The following is a 22,615-nucleotide window of genomic DNA, read 5'->3' on the forward strand; positions in this document are numbered from 1 at the left end:
TTTGCTTCTGATCTGAAGAACATTGTGTCGAAGGGGGCCACCCAAAACGTTTATGTGCTCCAGTAAGATCTTTAACAGGTTCAGAGCATGTTACCTGATGCATAAGCTGGAAGATGTATCCGTAAAATGAAAAATCATATTTTCTTTGTTAGGAGGCATTTGAGCAGGTGAAATTTGTCTTGAACAAGTTTATATTACTACTTATATCCAATCTGAGGGTGAAAATAGTCCCTGACTCGGTGAGCATCACACTGCAAGATCATAACAATTGGAAGTACATATAAGATATCGACAATTAAGAGATATCACTACATCAGTAAATTTTCAACATATTTCTTAAAATTGTTTAAGCTTAAAACATAATTGTTTGCTATTGGATCTCTAACTTTCCAAATCAATTTCTTACTTAAGGTTGGCTCTGTCGCCTCAAGAGAAATTTGCTTTCCTCTTGAAGTCCCACACTTGAAGGACTTGCTCCTTTGTGGAATCTTGAGACTAGTGACCATTTTTCTTTTTCTTTCTTGCGATTAGTGACAATTTTTCTTTTTCTTTTTTTTTAATAGAAGACTTGTTCCTCGCCCTTAGCAGGTCATGCTCCTTGCGTGCTATCATTGGTCACCACCTTTAAGCAGCCCTTGCAGCCAATCATGATAGAGACTTGCTGAAAGTTTTATTAAAATTCTCATATGAATATGAACTATTCTAAGATGACTGCTTTCTCACCAAACAAACCTTCACAAATATAATGAGGCAAAACATCTTCAAATAGCTATGACATCTAAATTTCTATTTGCTTAGCATAACTTATCAAATCATGAAATTAGTAAGTATAGCAAATGGAGCATGATAGGCATCTTGAAGATACTATTCTTCTCATTTGAGATACGAGAGAGTGGGGAAAGTTTTTACTCGTGTTTGACTAAGGAACAGAGACTGCTCAACCCTATGGTGCAATTTGACGAAGGTGGCAATTCTTCTTACTTCCAAAGCACCCTCCTTCACATTGGAACTTGTTTATTGAGTAACTGGAAATCGGAGCTCATCCCCTTTCTCAAATTGAAACCATTCCCACTGGGCAATTAGACTCGAGTTAAGTGTTGGACCAGTATAACTTTTTATGTTCCGTTAATTCATTAAGTAACCGGACCTACGATCCAGTTTGAGTATTCATTACGCCCCTATTATTTCCAACTGCAGATTGTATGGAACTCTTCTTGACACCTTTGCTTTGGTGCTGGATGATGAGGACAGCTAATCACTGGTCAGTTTGCTTCTCAAAACTAAGCAGAGAAGAGGGGGAAAAGAGGAACTTCCGAGGGCTTGTTTGACTGACTAAGCATTAAGTTCATGTGCAAAAAACTTGGATTTTCTGTCAGACCCTTTCAAGGCCTATTGAAAGTTCAGAAAAACTTTACTAACTTGTATCAAACCAGATGCAGAAGTTTTATTCTTTCTAAGGGGGCGTTTGGATGACACCCTCTTCTAACCCAGTTTTTTAAAGGTTTAGTTTATGAAAACCAAGTTTTTTAATGAATTTTAGAAACTTGTTTTTCTTGTTTGGGTGACACATTCTAACCTGATTTTTAAATAACCTAAAGGGAACCAGGTTTAAACTGAGTTTTTCTTCAAGCCCAGTTTTAATGGCACCCTAAAAACATGCTTTTGCTTTCAAAACCTGGTTTTTGAAGTGTCAACCAAACACCCCTAATTCATTTGCATTTCCATGAGTACTACTGTACATCTCTCCACCGACCCACCTTCAAATAAGGTGGACCAAGATATTCTGTTTCTTTTTTCCCTTTTTAATTGAAAGGTTATGTTTATCAAACCGATGTGAGATCAATACAGTTCCGTGGAAACGAATGGTGGACACTAAGAAGGGACGTGAAGGCTGAGTTCATGTTAGGCAGCTGTAAATGCTGTGATTGCTTTACAGAGTTTATGGAAAAGAGACAAGGTTACGGATGAAAGGATTTCTCAAAAGAAAAGAAACTTAAAAAAATGTTCCCTTCACAAAGCTGTCCGGCGGGGCGCTGGTTCCAAAAAAGATGAAGAATGAAGAACACAAAGCACCAAACATACTTTCTCTCGGGATCTTCAAAAGAAACCGAAACATCCAATTAAAAGAAAGGAGTTCTTCTCTCTTCTGCGAGAGCGGAACGCGACCAGTGGGGAATGGCAGGAATGTGGGATATCTAACTCGCTTCTTTACATGCAACCAAAGCTGCCATTTTCATCTGTTGCTGCTGCGGCTCTTGTGTCAGTTAAGTTCTCCCTTTTCCCATTAGTGGACTAGTACTTGAGCTTTGGGAGTATTCTCGTCCTTCACCTTTCTTTCCTTGCACTGTTCGTTATCCTCACACTTTTTTCCTCGCTGTTCCTCCCTCTCTCTCTCTCGAGAACTTGAGCTTTGAGAGTATTCTTGTCCTTCACCTTTCTTTTCTTGCACTGTTCGTTATCCTTTCGCTTTTTTCTCAACCTCTCTCTCTCTCTACGTGGGTGGCTCGCTTCTTTTGCTGCGGTTACTTAGCTGCGGAGCCTTGAGACGTGCAGCACATCAGATTTTGAACTTGAAATAAAGCCAAAAGAACAAAAGGAAAAGTAGTCTAGAAGGGAGGGAATGTGATGGAACGGATTGGACTGGTGCTTCTTTTTCCCTGATGCTCTTGAGAAAAAATTACGATTTACGATGGCGGTAGGGTGGCCACACCACCACACTTCACGGCATGCGATGGTTCCTGTGCAGCTGTGCTAGAGCATCTCCATAGAAGAACGATTGCTCATCAACGATACATCACTGCAGCATCTGGAATTTGCTTGAACCCCCTTCATCTGCATTACCAACGTGTCTATAAGTTCTTTTGATCTACATGTTGAGGGAATCCAGTGACGTCTTTCAGACTCTGTTAGTTCTACATGTTGAGGGACTCCAGTGACGTCTTTCAGACTCTGTTCGTTCACAAGAATATCGTACATGACATTAAAAAGAATTACAAGGACGACCAATCTCTTCCCCTGACCTCATACTGGTTTTGATGAGTTGTATCTCAGTGTAAAATGGCGTCTATTAGCTGCCAATCAGCCGATCTTACAAGTATACCGGATATCATTGTTCTAATTAAGACGTGCAGAAACGAATTTCAATTGCCAATATGAGTCCAAAACTTGAGTTTCCTTAGCATTTCTGAACGATGCACGGTCATGAAAATGACAAATGAACAGAAACATATTTTCACATTCATCGAATGGACCGTGTAGTGATCTAGAGTACTGGAAAATACAGAGTTACAGCGCAAATAAGTAGCCAATCTAGAGCACTAATAAACGCTGACATTTCCTGTTCCTAATCAGCACGCATTTACTGGTGGGCGTACCGTTACAAAGTAACTGAGAAGCCTATCCGTGTCAAATCAGGTCTATTACTGTCACGCTTCCACTAATGAACTTGATTTGAAGCCACCGAAACGCAAATTTTTTTCGTTTGAATACATACCAAACGAGGACAAATTTCATAACTCTGCCAAAAGTAACTGCCGGATAAACCCCAGCCGTCATTCAGTAGATCACTAGATCAGACAAGATCTTAAAATATTTCAAGGATGTGATCGTTAGATCTTGTCGCGGCTGTTCCCATCTGATCTTGATGTGAAGGGTGAGAGAGAGGACACAGGCGTTTTCAGAACATGGAATTCCGTTTCCTTAGCCACCGATACGATGAAAAACTCAGATCAACCGATAGTTATTGCGTACCAACAATAATTTTTTTCGCCCAAAACATAGGGAGCCCTTCGCACTAGTTGAAAGCTTTGAGTAAGAAGAAAATGGAAAAAGAGAAATTAAGCAAGCATGGTTATTTTTAGTTCTACCCACAATAGTTACAGAATCAACCCCTTGGCGATGGCGCAGTTCGTCTCAAGACTGGTGGTTTCGTAGACGGGCAGCTCCGTCAGATTCTCCAACTCAAAAAGATCGGAGCTCGAACAGCTGGACGCGTCAAAGTCTTCGTCCTCGGCCGGTTTGGAGCTCGGCGAGAGGTCGAACAGGAAACCGGCGGCCGTGCTCGATTTCATTTGGTACTCGGCGATGAGGTCCTTCACTTTCACATCCTTGCGCGGCAATGGCAACGGTGAAGACAGCAGCTCCTCGTAGAGGCACTTGTGGCCGCAGGGTCGCGAGTTTTCCCTAACAGTAACGCTCGTCGGGAAAAACCGAACCGACCTCTTCATCCCGTCACCCCTCGTCGACGGCGTCTTGCTCAGGCAGGACCTCGACGACGGCGTCATGGTGGTCGTCGGCGCCGTCGACGACGAGCGTGAAGCAGGCCGCTTGAACGTGTCAACGGGCAAGGAGGAGGGCGGCTTGCTCGGCGAGTTCAAGGTGGTGGTGGTGGTGGTGGCGGTGGCGGAAGAACGTTTGGCCTTCTTGGCGGTGGCAAAGAGGGAGTTGAGGAAGCCGGCGATTCGGCTACCGGGGGAGATGGGCTGCTTCGCCTTCTTCAGTTCGTTGTAGAGCTTTGACACGCGAGCTCCACGGCTCTTCTCGGGTTCTTCAGTCTTCTTGTTCGCGAAGAAGTCAGGGGCGGCGATAGGGTGGTGCTTCTTTGGCGGAATGATCACCGGAGGAGGGCGGCTCTTCTGCTCATACTGGCTCTCTTTTGCCGCCAGTTTCTTCTCTGTGTGGGACAATACAGAGTCGGCCTCAGAGGAGGAGAAGCCGCTCGACTCGGATGATGAAGAAGCGGTACTGGAGTTGGCGCGGGAGGCGTTGGACTTAGAATTCAGCCTGTACCAACCTGTGGCGTCAAAGACGCCGAGCTCGGAGACATTGGGGCGTGAGGGATGCTTCTCAGCTGCTTTCTTCCCGTCGGTCGTCCACTTGAAGAGGCGTGGGGTTTGCTTCGTGTTGTATTCGTTCCGGTTGGTCCTATCATGCATGACGGTGGCGATGGTCGTGGCGTTCATCGTCTTCCGGCAAACACAGAGGCTTGCACCCACGTCGTCGTCTGTGGACCTATAGATGGCGTCGAGCAACGCAGAGGAGAAGGATGTATTCCTCGGGTACCTTTCTGCTTTCATTTCTGAACTCCATTTCTCCATCCTCTTCGCCTCACATGTATATATGTACATGAGACGACAGAGACACGGAAGAAGACAGAGGAAGATGGTGTCTGCTGAGATGGAGTCAAAAGCTGCACAGAGTCGTCCGGTGGCAGCAAACCGGAGGACTAAGAGTGGGACAAGGAGACATCCCGGCGTCTATTTTCTTAGACTATATGATGATCGATGAGAAGAAAAGAAAGCAAGGGCTGCGCCCGCAGGTCGCGCAGCAGGCTCGCGCGATGGATCACACTCGCAAACCAGACGGAGTGAGTTAAAGAGAGAGAGAGAGAGAGAACAGCATAATAAAAGCAGAGAAGCTCACGCTTTGGTCCTTTCAGAATCTTAGAGCGATCGCGTTTTTTTCTTTCCGTTTTTTCTCTTGCAATTTCTGAAAACAACACATCTTCTTCTGCCTTTTGCTTATTTTCTACATAAAGCGGCTCTATACTGATCTCTCTCTCTCTATATACATATATATATATCTCTCAGGTCTGCCCGAGATATTCGGTCAAGTGGGGAGGGAGGAAGGATGGCCTTCCAACTCAGCCCTGCCCACCAACATTCCTGGCTCTTCTGCTTTCTTCTTTTTGACGGAATGGTTGTTTGGTTGCTTGGGAGTGCCTTTTCCAACGCATGTGTGGCTCCAGTAAAAAGTTGGTGGGAAAAGAAAGAGGTGTTAATGAATGAATGAATGAATGAATATGCAGGAAGAGGCCGAGTTGGAGGGAGAAGCGGAAAAGGGTGGAGACGTCGGAAGTTCGAGAAACGAACCGTCTCCTCGGCGGCGGTTGCAAGGGTCAGGTGGCCGCTGCCGCTGTCGTTCGTCGTTGATGAGACGATCTACGTATCTGAGCTATTCCTTGTAATAAACTCCGCCCCCTTTTGTGTACTTGCCACTGCGCTTGTCTTCATCCTCTGCAATTCCTTGTCAGTCACTCCCCCATTCCTGTCCTTTGTGTAACTTTGTCTACAATTCTTTTGCTTTCTTTCTTTTCACATCAGTAACGTAAAACAAGCTGCGGGATTCAGTGAATCATCCCAATTCAGCTCGATCCTTGGCGAACGACACGTATTGTTTTATTTGAAAATAAACAATTAAAGATGAAACAAGAAATATTTAAAAACATTTAAAAATCATGAATACATAAATACATAGTATGTGGACGGGAGTTTATGATTGGAATCGATTAATATTCACCGATTTCGTTTTCAATTGGTTTGATTCAGTCTAATTTTTACGACGACGCCATAAAATTATACCCGTCAACTAAGTGCCGGGCACCCAAAGAGTCGGTGTGTGTATTTGATTGCCTCTCAACTAAAATATTCAAATTTGAAAACTATGGATTTAAGATCAAACCCTCTCTTCTTGGATCTTAAATTATGTCAATACAATCAATTCTAGCACTAGAGATGTTTAATCACTGCCGCAAGCTCCTTCCACAAAAAAAAAAAAAGAACAATTGCAGTCCGAGCCCTGGCGCTACAATAGCACTGGCGATCATGTTCAGTGATGCTATTTGAGCGCCAGATATGATGTCAATTGCTGTAGTATTTGCATTTCCTATAGATCTTTAGCCACATCAACAAAATCGTGCAATATCAGATCCATGCATTTCAAATGTGAAACAATGAAACGCCTCTTCAAGCTCTAATGTCAGGCTCTAACGTCAGGATGGACCTAATGCTTCCCCAGTTTTTGTTGTCTTTCTAAATTGTAGATGGTGTCTCTCCCAGACTCTTAACTCAAATGACAAATGACTAAAAAGGGTGTTTAAGAAGGAACATCTTAAACAAAAAGTTTGAGACAGCTACCATCTGTTCCTCACTTGAAATAAAACATCTTTCCAAACAAGATTTAGTGAAAAATATCATAAACGTCCTCTACTTCATTCAAATTATACGGTTTGCGTTTGACAGAGAACGTTAGTAGGCTCTTCTCTACCATTCAAACACTAGGTAGGTGACTCAACAGTTTATAATGGTTGGGCAGTGTGAATCCCTGCTGCTGTTGCAGGTGCAGTGGAGATTGTTTGTGATAAAGAAAAAAAAAAAAAAAAAAAAAAAAAAAAGGTACACAAAGGCCCCATGGATGCTGTGCTGCACGACCCAAATCACTAGAGGAGAGTGTGCGGCCATCAAAATAAGAAGATGAAAGGTGGATCCTTTTGAACCAATCGCCAACCCGCAGTGCTTGATTTCTTTTCTTATGGCAGTGGCAGTGTGGAAGACTTGGATTGAGGATGCATCACACTCAGAAACCCAACTTGGTTGTGGTCCGGGCGCGTCTATTAGACTTTTTTGACTTGACTGATCATGAAAAGAAGAGAAGAGATGCTAATGGGCCTGACTGCTTTCTCACTAATTTGCATACAAGAGAGAGAGAGAGAGAGAGAGAGGGAGAGGTCTAAGCCCACGGTTCCTTTCAGTTCCATACGAAGTCTGTCGGCCACCAACTGTTCTGATTCTCAGTGTGTTAACATTGACCTTGTTCAATGGACTTCAAACTTGAGAGTAATATCATATATCGAATTTTGAAGCTTTGCCAGCTTTGCTCTCTAAGAATTTTATAAAATAAATAAGCAGACCGTGTCTTAGGAGGATCAGGATCAGATATTGTGGTGAGAGCTTTCGCTGAACCAGAAATAAGCAATGGTGATCGGCCTGATATGAATAAGAGGCAAGTGCAGTTGAAGGACTCGGCTGTATGCCATGAAGGGAAGGCACACGTGCCGTGGGTGACCCCTTGGTGGCCCATTTCTGCAAAATGCAAACTTAGTGCGCACTCAGTGGAGATGACCTTTCCAGCAAAAATTATAGGATAGAGATCAAACATCATCCCACGGTTAGATCCTTTTTCAGCCTCCTTCTTGATAAGCATACTGCGATCGGCCGGATCTCCATCAGATTATGCTAATGGTGACGCGTCTTGATATTGAACCCTTCACCTTCTTCAAGGCTTAGTTAACTCCATTAAGCTCCCAGCCTCGGGTCCTTTTGGCTGCCGATAAGTGCAACAAAGTTTCATAACCCGATTTCAGTACCCTGGAAAAGAAAGTTTAACCTGTTAACTACGTTGATCTAGATCTTGTTGGGATCTAAAGTTAGAGTTCAGATTGCTAAGTTTAAAGAAAGCAAAAAAATTCTGCTGGCTGTAAAATTGTACAATAAATTAATATAATAATAACACTGATAGTATCACCCACAACAGTAATAGTAATGATAATAATAAACAGAGAAGTTGAACGTGCTACGTTTCCCTTCACTTTTATATCCACTTCTGATATGTTGGTAGTTAATTAATTGGTGCCTTTACAACGTCACCGCACTGGTGTAACATAAGCTAAGATAATTGGGAAAAGAGAAAGGCCATTGAAGAAGAAAATATGGAGAAGCAAGAGCACTGACGAAAGCAACGAGAAGTGATGCTAATCGGCCATAAGAAACAATAAAAGTGAGACCTAATGGTTAGACCTATAAAACTAATCCCAGATGGTTGGGATAAAAGATTGACAACGGTACTGGTTATTGATGTCGAGGTAGTTTTAAAAGGCTTGCTTATACATAAGTAAATTATTGTAGCTCATGGCGGCTGACCTAATAAAGCTGAAGAGATCATAATGGCAGATTGAATTAATACAGTTTTCTCCTTTTACTTCCCTCAGAGAATAAACTCGAAAAGAACAATTCTTTTTTTCCCCCTTTTTATTTTGTTGGTGGAGTTGACAATGGTGGTTGATTGAAACAATAAACAGTAGCTAGGAGTCTATGAGCAGAATGGCGTTAGCTCTCATGCTTAGAGTGAAAGTGGGGCGTCTACTTTTGACCTGTAAGATTCTCTGAATGACTTCAAACAGAAATGTCAACGGATGGGATTCGGGTGGCATCAAGGCATTACCATATCCCACTTGATCTGATTTTATGTGATCCAATTGGGACTAAGCTGAATCTTATATGGAATTACGTACTTCTTTTACTTGGTTCATATACATGTGGAGAAAGCAGTAGAGTCATAACCTCTTATAACCTGACCCTCTTGAGTGGGATCATGTTTCATTATGGGCATAACAGCTCCCACATGGAAAGAGCAGCCTCCTGAATCTATTTAATACAAATGGAACTGCAGATTATCCTTTTCGAAAAGTTAGATATAATGAAAAGGGAGAAAAAGTGGTATCGAGTCCCCATCCACGACACCTAGCTAACCATCATTTCAAAATGCAATGAACCTTTTCTTTGCCGATTCTCTTAGAGAAAAATGGATCCAAAATCTTTGTTCAGCACATAGCACAGCATAGCTGGTCGGGTCAGTTCGATTTCCATGAGCACTACTCTATACTGCAAATAGTAGCAAACCACTTTCAAATTGAACAAAGTAACTATAAGTTCACCATGTCCCAAAGCAGTCTGCATTTTACATGCGAGGAGAATGGAGAGGAGATTCAGCCTCTTCGGTTACGTCCCCCTTCCAAAATATTTACTCACTTAAGTTTTCATGGTTTTATCTTGTAAAGGGTTTCGCTGGTTGTGGCCCATACCATGTGAGATAATAAGCATGACTATAGCAGAAGCATGTGTTCTGTAAAAAACGAATTTGTGGTAACAAAGAAATAGGAATATGCAGGATAAAAAAACGGATCCATTTCAAACACATGGTCTGCCTGTATGAAGCTGGTAAACGATCCAAGCAACTCACTGCTGGGTCCGGCAGGTTCGTCGGAAGCTCGTTGGCTCATCTAACCTTAGTAAATGAGCTTAGCATAAATGCAGGGTCTTCATATGGGTTTGGCTCTTTCTGACAAACGAGCTAAGCCCAACATGGCTTGTTCGAGTTGTTTGTTAGCCCCACCATCCACTAGCGGTCTTGCTCCATCCTCTCTTTTGATCAGTCCACAAACAATGGTCAGCGCTCAATAAAGATGTGGGCATTGGGTGAGTGGGTTTGGCACCTGGATCTCACTGTATGGTTGGCATCACTGGGAGGCCGTGGCCATCCATTTGGGCGATATTTTCCACTAGAAATGATCCCATCAAAACCCTACATGAAAGTCTTTTAGTTTTTTCATAAGGTGGGCTGTATATGAAACCTCATGTCATGGTTCATACACGTCATTTTCCGCATGACTTCCTTTGGGACGGTCGTTATCCCTTCAAAAAGTACTCTACATTCACCATGATCATCCTATCACAAGAAAAACTTTCAATAGGAAAAATTCCCCAATTAATTAAACGAGGAACAATGTGGAACTCGTCTTCTTTAGTTATGTCCTTTCTCTAGATCTATATTGTTAGGTGAGCAGGGTTATCTATAGTTTGGATGAGGCCCAAACGCCTTCTGTCTCATCTTCCTTTGGGGTCCTGGACTGTATCGGGGCTTGGGTGGGCAGCAGACCACCTTTAACTTGATGGACCTTTAATGAACCAAGAGAGTCGCACCCACAGAAATCAAAACAGAAACATGTCAGCTACGAGCCTTAGCTCCAACCAGCTATGCTACCCTCCTTGAATCTCTCTTTGATTTATATTTGTTTATAACTTTCCTGATAGCATAACGATTCAAGTGTTTAGCCTACGGCTTTTCTGTCATCGCTTTCTGTGCTTGCAAATTGTGTCTTAGTTTATCTCTCATGATTCAATGCATGTTCGATAAAGGCTTAAAAAAAGATGGGGTCACATTTTTTTTGTATATAATTGGATTCAGGAACATAAAGAACGTGCATTATCATCATTGAATCAATAAACCTAGTTGGGTGGGTGGGTGAGTTTCAGAAAAAAGTTGAGGACCATACACTTGCTTTCACTGTTTCTGTTTGCCCATCAAAGTGGGGCATCGCGCATGATGCCTGCACAAGTAGTGACATTTATGGGAATTAAATTTGGATCAATTAAATTTCGATCGGCCGAACGATAGTCAATGTCATTAACACTGGTGATTCAACAAAACTTCCAATGAAAAGCTTTCCCATTATTAAAAAAGAATAACCTGTGAACAGAAAAGAAAGTTTACATCATCCAAATAAGAAAAGCTACTAAAACCTGTAGTTCCCTACAAGGTAAATAGAAATAGCAATCTAAAGCGAATTACTTTCAGCTCACCTTTCCCCAATCCACTATACTATCCAAAATCATATCTACCACCAAGAGTTCGACCCTTCATGGCCACCAAACCTACTCTCATGCTGGTAGGTTCATTTACCAAAACAATGCTGCCTGCTATATTCTTAATATCCATCCATCTTGATCTCCAAGGTCTTCTGCCTTCCAACAGCCCTCTAATTCTTCTAATTCACCTCCTATTCTTAGACACTACCATCATTTTCTCAATTCCACCCCCTCCCTCAGCCAAACACCATCTTAACAGCATCAACCCCATCTTGCACCTCTCTCCAAAACTTTATTCAAAATCCTCGACACTTTCAGCAACTTTAATAACTTTACAAGGATTATGGCTTATGTACTTGCACAACAGTGATGGTCTCACATAAGTCAGACCTTTGATAACTTCCAAGGGTCAAACTCACGCAAGATCTTAACAGAAGATCTTCCATAAGTCCATGCCTGACTGCCACTTACCACCTAAGTGATCATGAAAGCATATACATTTGCCAAATCCTGCCGGAGACCCTTTGCCTTTTGTTATCTTCTTGAGAAGGGTGGTTCTGTGCAAGGATCCTCTTAAATCTGAACGGGATAACGAAAATGCAAAATCTTCCAGCGTCCGACCGATCACTTCCGGGACTCGAACAACAAAAGAGATCGAAGATTTAAACATACAGAAGGATCCTTTACACGTTACAGCAACTATGGAGGAAAGAACAACCTACAAGTTCTACGCAGAGCAGACTAAACTTGAAGGGATGCTAACGAACAATTTGAAAGGCCGTCGAAGACATCCTGAAATAACCCAGAGTTAAATCCCGTCGGATTAAGGAAAGGGAGAAGAACACCTAGAGGAGGCAAGAAAACAAAAGGTTATTTTCCGATTCTGGAGAAGCTGACAACAATGAACACACGATCTTTAGATTAACAATTGAATGCACGTTACTGCACTTTGTTTAAGGAACAAGGAAACAGGTCAAAACTTTATTTTACAGACTCGGGGCAAAACTCTCTCAGAAGTCATCTTTTGGGGTTGTGACTCAGTGGCCTCAAATGGCAAGCTCACTGTACGAACAGCAAAGCCAGTTTACAATACGTGGATGATAGCTAAGCGTCTTGGGTAGGTTGTAATTATTGTAAATTTATGAACAGTCATGCAAGATGTACAAAAGTTATATCTATCATGTGATAATTCCTGGTTTGTTATGTACATTTTTCCCGTTCTTGCCTGTCAATTTGACATACTGCTTGGATGTTGGTGGTGTGTGTGTTGCAGCCAGCTCTCTCACTCGTACAAGGATTTGTGCCGGAATTGGTATAGAAGAATGCTTCCTCGAACTCTTGAACTGTGGATCAAATAAACTTTAGTTACAGGAGTAACTTTAACAATTTTTGGTCGCCAGACACTGTAACACCACCGTAACAACAGAACGTGAAACTGCCAAATATTACTTCACCATGAAAGACAGGCCCATTTATCTGTAATGCACATTAAAGGAACTCACCGCTCTGTCCGTCAGTGCTTGAGCACTTGCCCTCAGTAGGTTCCTCCATTTATCCTACATATGACAACATTTTGCAGTCATTCAATACGATCCAGCTCCAGGATACACAGAGTCATCATACGGCTGAGAAAAACCTACAAGTTGGCTTTCCAAACTCCATAATTGGCTGGAATTGTTTGCTTGAACTTCAGGTTCAGTCATGGTAACAAAAAAGGCCTCTATCCAAAGTACAGATTTTTTCAAATGCTTCATAACTACAAGATTATGAACAGACAAACCTTTAGATCAACGGATGTACGGTATGCACATGATGCAAATGCAAGCCTTTTGATCTCAGACCATCTTCCAGCTCCACAGCGAGATACACCTTCAACAAGCCTCATTACCTCAGATAGAGTCCAGGCACGATGATGTTTCCGTCTAGTCCCACCTTTTGCAGTCGGGACCGTCAAAGGATACTCCTCCAGATCCTTTACTGGATCTAGTTTTGTAACCTCCAGACCTTGCTGTCTGCGTCCCAAATATGGGACCAAGGCAGTTTCATTGTTTGAAGCTTCAACACCAGCCTAAAGGAAACATTAGATCAAAGTTTCAGGTGAAAGCTAAATGTCGTTTAGTTTAAAAGCTAATTATGATCATAAAGCTACCAAGAGGCCATAAAAAGTAAATGATTCCACCATGAGATGACCCTCACATTTCATCTAGAACTCCATACTCAAAGATGTGACTTCATAAAAGACATAAAAACACAAAAAAATGTCCTATCTTTCATATCATTTTGTAAAACAAGCAAAAATATTATCATATAAAATTCCAGGTTCTTGTAATGTTTTTCGCAACATTTTAAACTTTTAAAGTATGAAAATATTGCTATCTTTCATAAGATTTTGTACTACAAGCAAAAATATTATCACTAATATTCAAGGTTTTTGTAATGTTTGTGATAACATTTTAGACTATTACAGTATAAAAATATAACCAATGAAAAAACATACATGTATTAAAGATCATAAGCTGACAGTGTAACACACGAATAGGTAAAATGGTAAAACACCAAAATTTCAACAGATGTGGAATATGCAGTCAGAAATAGAGCCCGTGGGGAATATACCTCACAGCAAAAAAATTCATATATAAAGATATAAACAACGACATGTACATGTGCTTGCTAACAATCAAATACAACGAGTCTGGCAAGGAAAAACATAAGTTCTAATGATCACATGAAAAGTAAAGTGCTTGAAATCTTTAGCATCAATTTATGGATATTTTAGTGTGTGCCTACATGTCAATGCTTTAGTATCAGTGCCTCACTACAAGTAAAAATAATATTGCAGACTACCCATAACACATCGGATTGATGTTTCAATAGCAAAAATCCAGAAGACAAACAGGAGAGCTGTGCCCATAAAATGATGCCAGTTAATTTTAGTACTTTCTGTTGCACAGGAGCTGAAAGAGCTTTCGGCTTCCATGATCTATTGTAAGCTTCGGCATCTTGTCGCCTACTTCGAGTTCCACGGGCTTTTTTAACTAATGTGGCAGACATGCCATTTTGATGCTTCTGCAATTTTTACACCACCGAAGGCATCAGGAAAAAGAAAAAGCAAAAAGAGATAACTACATCATCTGTAACGAGAAAACAGCGAGAAGGTAAACCATATGGAGCACAGCATTAACAGGCATATGCCCATTTTTAACGAAGTATCATGCAAAACACTGTAACAGAATAAGTGGGGCAATTGTATTGCCTTCAACCATTGAGACCTAGCACTAATAGTCACGCTAAAAAATGAAAAATGGAAAGTGAGAAAATGACAGAGAAGTTAATTTAATATTTTAGCAGCTGCCACTGCTTTTAATAGTTTATGTCCTTTTGATAAGTTCCAATAGAAAGCTATGTCACCTGGGTGCTTCTAAATGGCCGCCGCACCCATGTCGACACTGGTGCTTCTCTAACACAGCACATTCGGTTCAGTCAGCTGAACCAGGTCAAAACTGACCACTTTAAATGAACACATAACTAAATTATCTTTAATACAAAATTTATATATAAATATAAATGAATAAGGCTACTAAACAGTTAAATAACTATGTAACAAATCATTTATATACATATACACACACACACACACATATATATACACACCGTCACTGCACCCGCACCTAACCTTTTTCTGAAAAATTGCTGCATCTGCACCCGCATCTGCACCCACACTCAGGTGACATAGATGGAAAGTTTAAATCCCTTTGATAAGTTGATAACGACTAGACATTCTAACGATTTAATTCATCTGCCTAAAATTTGTGAATCATCCAACATAAAATTTTTACATTATATTGGACCGCCAAGAAAAAAACACCAAAAAATATGTTCACAAAAAATTATTGAAGTCCACATCAGCAAATTTATGTATCAAGGGAAATAAATAATTATCCACAGCACACAACATGTTCATGCAGCTTTTCTGATACTACTTCCAGTGAAATTTGCAATCAAAGAACAACAAACAAACACCTCAAGTTTGAAAATAAAATGACATACCAGAAGACCCATGAAATTTTTTCTTGGACGACCTCTTCTTAATCTTGAGACATATGGAACTTGAACCCCAGAACCTCCAAAGGAGTCTTGCCTGGTCAAGATAGCCGCCACTTCTGCTGATCCAGTACTACAGACAACCGTTGATCGAGATTTTTGAGAAGGGTACCGATGTGCAGATTTTTTTCCTGTTAAACTTGACTTCTCATTACTTTCCTTGGTATCAGCTTCTGACAACTCTTCTATATAGCGTTTTGTTGGTTTCCTGAGTCTTTTAGCTCCTCTTTGCTCCATTTGTGGATCTTCACTTGAATAATTTTCATTCTTTGCTGCCGTTGATTTCCTCTCTGGACCAGCTAGTCTACCTTCATTTTCACTATCAAGTGCCACTGGCATTTTACAGCTCTCCTCCTTAACAACATTATCCCCAAGTTGAGCATCATCTAGCTTGTTATCATTTGCAACAACATTCAACTCATCACAAAATAACAATGACTTGTCTATGATAAAGCCAGTAGCAGAGACATCACATGAGTTAGACAAACCCATTGCAATGCGGCGCTTGAGCCACAATTTGTCCTTAACAGATGTATCTCGCCCAAAAGTTGCCCGGAAAGTTTGCTGAAGTTCTCTTATGGACAAGTTATCCAAGCAAATATCACCTTTGGCAGAAGAAACTTCCGATTTTGTACCTTCAGAACCATTTGAAACAAAATTTCCATTCACAACTTTTTCAATTTTGGGCTGAACACATGCTTCAGAGTGGTTCTTTAGATTTTCAATTGAACTGGTAGGGAATGAAGGAAGGGTTGCCATCACAACAGAACTGGGTAGGAAGCTTGCATCACCAACAGGCAACTGTTCACAATGATCAGACGATATTGCAACAGAACTTGCAAATTTTGGAGCATCATCAGATACGCCATGCAACAGCCGAAGCCTCTCCTCTTCTTTGACCTTTTTCAACATGTCCTCAATATACTAAAAGATGTTAAAGGTGATGAAAGATAAGAAACAATAGTATAGAAAACTGGGCAATAGATTCCCCAATAAAACAGCTGCAAGGCACAATACTGGACAGCAGAAAACAATACTCATCCTTATGGAGAGATGGCCTTTGTTAGAACAACCAGCATGAGTCAGGACAATTTAACTAAACAGTTCGCACTGTGCCCATCAGGTATACAACTTCAATTAAAAAATAAAAGGGCAGAATACAACAAAGTTTTGTTTCTTAAAAAATACCACATTCAAGTATCTCAAGAAAGAAAAATTTCAAAAATACATATCAGATTGCTGGAAATGGTAGGCTGCCACAGCTAATAAATACTTGGAAGCAACAGAAATAACCAAAACCTACAGTAGCTAATATACATAACAAGAAACTGTAAATACAAAGTATACGTAGCTACAATATATGTATGTATAAAAGCAAGTGAGACGATACATGATTCAATCGTCCAGGCTCTAACCAAGATGAGAAAAAAAAAAAAAAACAACAACAACCATAATAGAAGATCAAAAACATAACAATGGTACTGACAAATGCAATGATATTCCAATGCAGGTGCATATGATGCAAAGTTGCAAATGTAACACGCACCTCACGTCTAGCATTCCGTTTCTTGGGACCAGAATCCAAACTCTCAGACTGAGCAAGCCCTGTCATTAAAAACACACCATTTTACCATCAATTTGTGCATGCAAAACAAAATAGTCTACCAAAATAATGTGAACATGACAGATGATGTTGTTGCACTGTCCAACTCTTTTAATTTGTTCTGTGGAGAGCTGGATAAGACAGACTATCACGAATTCAGAAGAAGCAAATGTACATGTCAAAGTTCCCTGAGATGGAGACCCAAGTTCAAGTATTTAAAAGAGACCCAAGTTCAAGTAGTCAAAATATTGCATATGCAAGGAAAAAAGAGTTCAAAAGGAATTCAGTTACAAACAGTTTATTTGGAGGTATGCTTGAACTTGTAAGAGACTTAAGGGGCTCATTATGAACTTGTTGCAATAGCACAAGCATATTGTGATATTTCCAAATTAATCAACTAAGAGCAAAATGCATATATTCAAGGGCAACATCAGTAAAATTTTTGACATATAGGTTATGCAGTCAGCAAGTGCACACAAGATTTGTTTTGAAAAATCACAAATGCAACAATGTTGTGTCACTGATATTGTGCATCCACTACAATTTAGGAGGCATATTCAAATGAAGATTAGAGAAGACATGTTCATAAACCATTGGATCATATCCATACTCCTCAATTAATCCTAACACTTTCGAATCTAAAAGAACCCAAGTATAATGCGCCATGTTCAAGGGCAACATCAGTAACATTATTTTATCAAATAGGTTATGTGGTTAGCAAGTGAACACAAGATTTGTCTTGATCAACCACAAAAGCAACAACGTTTCATCACTGATGTTGCACATTCAATAAATTTAAAGGGAAAGAAAGTCAATATGCACATTCAATGAAAATAAGGGAAAACATGTCCAGAAAACATTGAGTCCTAGAAAAGACAATTGCAACAAGAACAACCTTCCGAATCCTCATCATCACCACCCCTATAAGAGAGATCATCACTAGAAATGAATCTTTCATTCTGCCCAGATGCTTCAAGTAGTGGCTGCTCAACCTTGTCTTCTTCAAGCAAATCCTCAACCTCTATAACCTCATCATCTGTAGCAGGAACTAGAGTTCCATCACCTTCAACCTAAAATATACATGCAACATAAGCACAATCAGTAGATATTCAGGGGACAGAATAGGCACAACAAGTCACCGATTGCAATCCTCCACACTAAATAAACTACAACAAGAATACAAAATATTATGTGTATATGGTCTATAAAGATAGATCAATGAATAGCTGCACAAAGTTCAAACAGCAGGAATGTAAATAAGCTCATAAGAATTTCGAGTTTGATTTACGAACAGCAGTTCCAAGTGTGATCGCTAAGCTAGAATTATGTACGATACTGGATTCAATGATGGCCATAACCCAGTACACAACAAAGAATAAAAACAAACAGAAATAAATGCAAGCATTGTCAACACTCCAAGATTCACTAGTCTCCAAATCTCTAATATATTTGCTGCAGTTTTTTTTTGTTTAACTTCCAGGCAAATAAACAATTAAATTGAACTAAACTTGAACTCTTATATTTACATGTGGGTTGTTTATATGGAAAAAATAACACATAAAGAATATCCAAAAATAATTGCTAACATGCTGAACTCTTGTAATTTCTCTACCATAGAAAACCTTCTCACTAACTCCCTCATCAACACCCTACCATTTCATCTCTCTCTCTACACAGCCACACCCACAGTAACTTCCACTCTCCATCTTTGTTTTCTACTCTCCCCATCTATTAATCTTTTTATCTCCACCAGTTTCTCATTTGAATACAAGAGAGCACCAACTATTCTATCTACTTGAGATCCATATGTGCTTTTATGTAGCATCAAGTGGGCAGACTTTACACATTTCTCCCTTCTCCAATAGGCACTACCATATTTTCTAATTGAGAACAGCCACACATTCTCTCATTATCTAGAGGCTAGGCATGCATTAAGCATGTGAAATGTCATCTTTCCCCTGCTGAATCACCTGTGGTACCAATTATTTCATTCAGGCAATCCACACACTATTGAATGGTGAGGTGCGAATTATTTGTGCTATGTGCATGTCAAACCAAAGAAAGGGTGAGAATGAAATATTCATCAATGGAGGACGCTTCCAAGGGCAAGCATAACAAAGAGTAAGTTCATCCCAAATAACATATTCAATAGAATAAATTTGTTTCATAATTCATTTCTTCTCAAAGATTATTACTGTATAGTGTATGTCACTTACGAAAAATTGTCACATAAATTTGTTATTTGTTTTATGTAATATGTATAAAAAAACTTTGACAACTACATGTGAAATTTAGGCCCTACTAGAGTTTCATGCCTAATGGGCAATGGGATATGTAAATCATAGAGAAATTTAAATTTGTTTTATGTAAGATCATATAGGCACGATTAGATATTGAAATCACAAGCAGCATTTAACTCCTCAGTCTGTGCAGGTTGATCTGCCAGTTAATAGCTCACTTAACTAATGATCCTAAATGAGTTAAGCCCGAACAGCAACAATCTGTTCATTACGTCAATAGACCAGTTGAGTTTTCAAATGTTTAACTCATTTAACAGAGTTGAGACGAGCTTTGCATGAGCTGAACCAACCAATTCAAAACAGGACCTACATGATCGAAGCACCAGACCTTAGTGAGAAAGGTTACATGGGATATTCATGCTAGCGTGCAAAATCAGATGACAGCATTAATAACAGGAGGATGGAAACTGAGAACAAGACCAATGATAAGTCGACAACAAACATGAGAGAGAGTCTTGAGGCAAACGAGAAAACAGAAAAATCATGATGATAAGGACTGTGTTCATAATACAGCAATAATAACAAGAAGAGGAATGACAATGATGTTGATGATGATTACGGTCTAGTTTTGGTATGTAGAAAAAATTTTCAGAAGAACTAGACACAAGAGAAATCTGGAAGTTATCAAAACGATGAAAGCCAATGACAACCATTTCAGAAATGATAAAGAGATAAAGAAGATGCTTATTGTGATTTCCTTTGTAACCACAAAGCCATCACTTCTAAAAGGTTATTTATCTAACACATTAACAAAAAATCATAATGATTAAGAAAATGTGGCCAAAGTGACACTCATACGATACAGATGAATCAACATAGTAGGAAATCCCACCTAAAATGTTTTATCCAAATAAAAAAGGTTAATGATAAGGCTCGAATTGAACTATAGATGAATGGGGTGGTGCAGGGGCGCATTAAAAAGATCAACCGGAGTAACAATTGATAGAAATCCTATCGACTTGTTTTCATGAGTATGGGACAATCAATAAGCGAATAATAACCTGAGAGCCCATCCTGTATTGTGTCTAACAAATCCCGCTGGTAAAACAATGGACTTAAGAATGGAAAAGAAGCTCAGAGAATGATAAAAGAATGGATACGGTGGAGAATTCTCTCCAACATTTAAAGCTGATGAGCAAGTTAAATGGTGAATCCCCATCATCTGTAGAGAAAAACATGGGCAAGTTCTCGACCTTCAATTTCAATTCTCGTCGACGGGACGTTGATAACACCCACAAACATATACATAAACACACACAAAGCTAAAGAACAAAGAGTACGCCCTGATTCTTGCATTGCAAAATATAGCTGCTTAGTGAAGAAACGATCAAGAACTTAAAACCGACAGTTGTTGCATGATACGTAATTTTATACTCATCCCGGTGCATTGCTTACTGCAAAAAAAGCAGAAACTCGTTACACCATTAAATGAAAAAAAAAAAAAAAAGATTTCCTCCACAAGCATCTTTCAACTAAAGTACCGAAAGTCACAGCACAAAGTTCATAAAAACTGAAAAAGGAAAAAAGAAGACGAGAATTGAGTCACTAATAAAAATTGCAGTTTCACCGAAAGCTAAAAAAGAAAAAAAGTGTCATCAAACCAGCGGAGGAAGAAGAAATTACCCGAACAAGTTTATAAACAACCGGGTCGGCAATCGGCTTCGACGACGCCAGGGACCCATCGGTCCGAACTACACTCTCAACGTCGAGATGCTTCCCGCCACTCCCAACTTCGCCGCCCGCCATTTCTTCCATGGCCATCCCAAAGCATGCAGCTCTCCAGCATGGAAAACTGAAGCCCCTCCCCAAAGAAAACAAGAAAAAACAAAACAAGACCAAATTTTACAAAAGAAGCTATGCTGCAAGATTTTTTTTCCAAAAAAAAAAACATAAAAGAAAATAGACTACCCACTCCACAAGCGGGAGGAACTCACCATAGGACCAAAGCGATCAACGCACCACAAACGCTAAAAGACACTCTCCAGGGAAGAGATTCACATTCTTCCCCGATGGTCGGACGACAAGAAGCAACTCATCGAAAAATCAAGAACTTAGAGGTGGCCGGAATTTCAAACGATCGGACAAACCGACTCCCTTCTCAGTTATCTCTTGGAAGGTGGGAAAAAGGAAAATGAAAAGAAGAGAGTTGGGCGTCTTTCCCTCTGCGGATTTCAACCACGCTATTACATCGATTTAACTTTTCGTTGAGAAGTCCACTAATAGACGACGATCGTACCTCCCTCGGCCTCTCTGCTCCCGGGAACTGCAGTGACCCTAAGTTTAGCCGACAAAGTCTCTTAAATTACCATCACTGCCACCATTCACTTGCCAGTCACCTCTATAGTGCCGAAACTTTTTCTTTTGTGTGTTCCTTTTCTTCTCTTTCACCTTCGTTTTATTTTACATGCTCTTTTTTCAATGTGCCATACAACATGTTTGATCTCACACATGCAATGTCAGGATTGATCTAAATCTTTTCCTGGACAGATTACAAATTCATGACTTTTGCTTTTGAACCAACTAAATCGAGCAATCGAACTTGGCCTTAGTTTAATCGCTTGATTGTAAAATAAATCATAAAATCCATATATTTCCAAATCATTAGTGTAAGCTTATATTCATCGGTCACGTCATTTTCTTGGCAAAATCTAATCAAGCCCCATGTATTCAAAAGAGTGACTGAGCGTCTCATGGCACTCAATCATAATCTACGGCCTTGTATCTTGTGGGTAGCTCAAAAGAAAGTTCTTGTTAGTCTTCAAGAGCAGCCTGCCCAATGCTTTCTTTGCTTGTGTTCCATACCCAACTCATTCTCCCTCCGCATTTAGTAAGGCAGGCATAGATTTTCAGTAAACGCCACGACCCCCTGCCAAAAGCAGCTCCAAAGAACAGGTGTTCTGTCGACGACGCAGACTTGCTTCTGTAAATGTGGCAAGATGCAAGTAAATATCCATCCTTGTGAGGTTGGTGGGTCGGTTTTCATGAAGCAGTCCTCCACTTGTTGGGTCCGACTGGTCGAACTGTTGCCCTGATAACGTCCACTTTTGGTGTCAGTATCTGGAAAAATCAGTGAAACGCAAAGTGATGGGGCATTATCCGGAGAATCTATCTTTTCCCACTCGACAGAGAATCCCTGTTCATCTTTTTCAATATTAGATGCACAGATCATGCCCACTTCGTCTGTGAGCTCCTGCAAGACATTAATTGGATCATGACTGCAGGAAGCATGGCAATTTTGAGAGAGATGAAGAGGAGTTGGTGTTGTCAAGACTCGCGTGATTTGCATGGATGATATTTTCCGTGCTGTCTTTCTTCTTTTCCTATGAGATCCAAAGTGAACCTAATTAGATTATTGGGGCTTGTTTGTTTCCAGGTAAATGGATAAAAAAATGTTGAGTTGGCTGAGAAAA

General features: G+C 40.3%; 2 protein-coding genes across 5 annotated transcripts; both read right to left on the minus strand.

Moving 5' to 3' along the window:
* Positions 1 to 3,233: 3,233 nt before the first annotated feature.
* LOC116258311 (protein BIG GRAIN 1-like A) lies at positions 3,234 to 6,060 on the minus strand. The gene has a single exon (XM_031635398.2). The coding sequence runs from the start codon at positions 5,124 to 5,126 to the stop codon at positions 3,876 to 3,878; it is 1,251 nt and encodes a 416-aa protein (XP_031491258.1). The 5' UTR covers positions 5,127 to 6,060; the 3' UTR covers positions 3,234 to 3,875.
* Positions 6,061 to 12,094: 6,034 nt separating this feature from the next.
* LOC116258800 (uncharacterized) lies at positions 12,095 to 21,389 on the minus strand. Of its 4 annotated transcripts, none has more exons than XM_031636198.2 (9): positions 21,140 to 21,389; positions 20,829 to 20,997; positions 17,801 to 17,975; positions 16,849 to 16,907; positions 15,249 to 16,202; positions 14,139 to 14,267; positions 12,982 to 13,269; positions 12,704 to 12,757; positions 12,095 to 12,544 (listed from the first exon to the last, which is right to left on the minus strand). In XM_031636198.2, the coding sequence occupies exons 2-9, from the start codon at positions 20,964 to 20,966 to the stop codon at positions 12,380 to 12,382; spliced, it is 1,962 nt and encodes a 653-aa protein (XP_031492058.1). In that variant the 5' UTR covers positions 20,967 to 20,997; positions 21,140 to 21,389; the 3' UTR covers positions 12,095 to 12,379. The 4 variants fall into 4 exon arrangements, with proteins under 4 accessions (XP_031492058.1, XP_031492056.1, XP_031492057.1 ...); XM_031636196.2 differs by having other exon boundaries at positions 15,249 to 16,226; positions 21,140 to 21,388; XM_031636197.2 differs by having other exon boundaries at positions 15,249 to 16,226; positions 20,829 to 21,006; positions 21,140 to 21,388.
* Between the last annotated feature and the right edge of the window lie 1,226 nt (positions 21,390 to 22,615).

This window comes from Nymphaea colorata, chromosome 8, assembly GCF_008831285.2.
Source record: "Nymphaea colorata isolate Beijing-Zhang1983 chromosome 8, ASM883128v2, whole genome shotgun sequence".
NCBI classification, from domain to species: Eukaryota; Viridiplantae; Streptophyta; class Magnoliopsida; order Nymphaeales; family Nymphaeaceae; genus Nymphaea; species Nymphaea colorata.

Excerpts from the sequence above, each read along its gene's own strand:
- LOC116258800 (XM_031636196.2), bottom strand. The coding sequence starts at position 20,966 with ATGGCCATGGAAGAAATGGCGGGCGGCGAAGTTGGGAGTGGCGGGAAG. Across the intron at positions 16,908-17,800 it reads TGATGATGAGGATTCGGAAG|GGCTTGCTCAGTCTGAGAGT; the intron begins GTTGTTCTTGTT and ends TTTTAATGACAG. Across the intron at positions 14,268-15,248 it reads AAAATTTCATGGGTCTTCTG|AAGCATCAAAATGGCATGTC; the intron begins GTATGTCATTTT and ends TAAAAATTGCAG.
- LOC116258311 (XM_031635398.2), bottom strand. The coding sequence starts at position 5,126 with ATGTACATATATACATGTGAGGCGAAGAGGATGGAGAAATGGAGTTCA.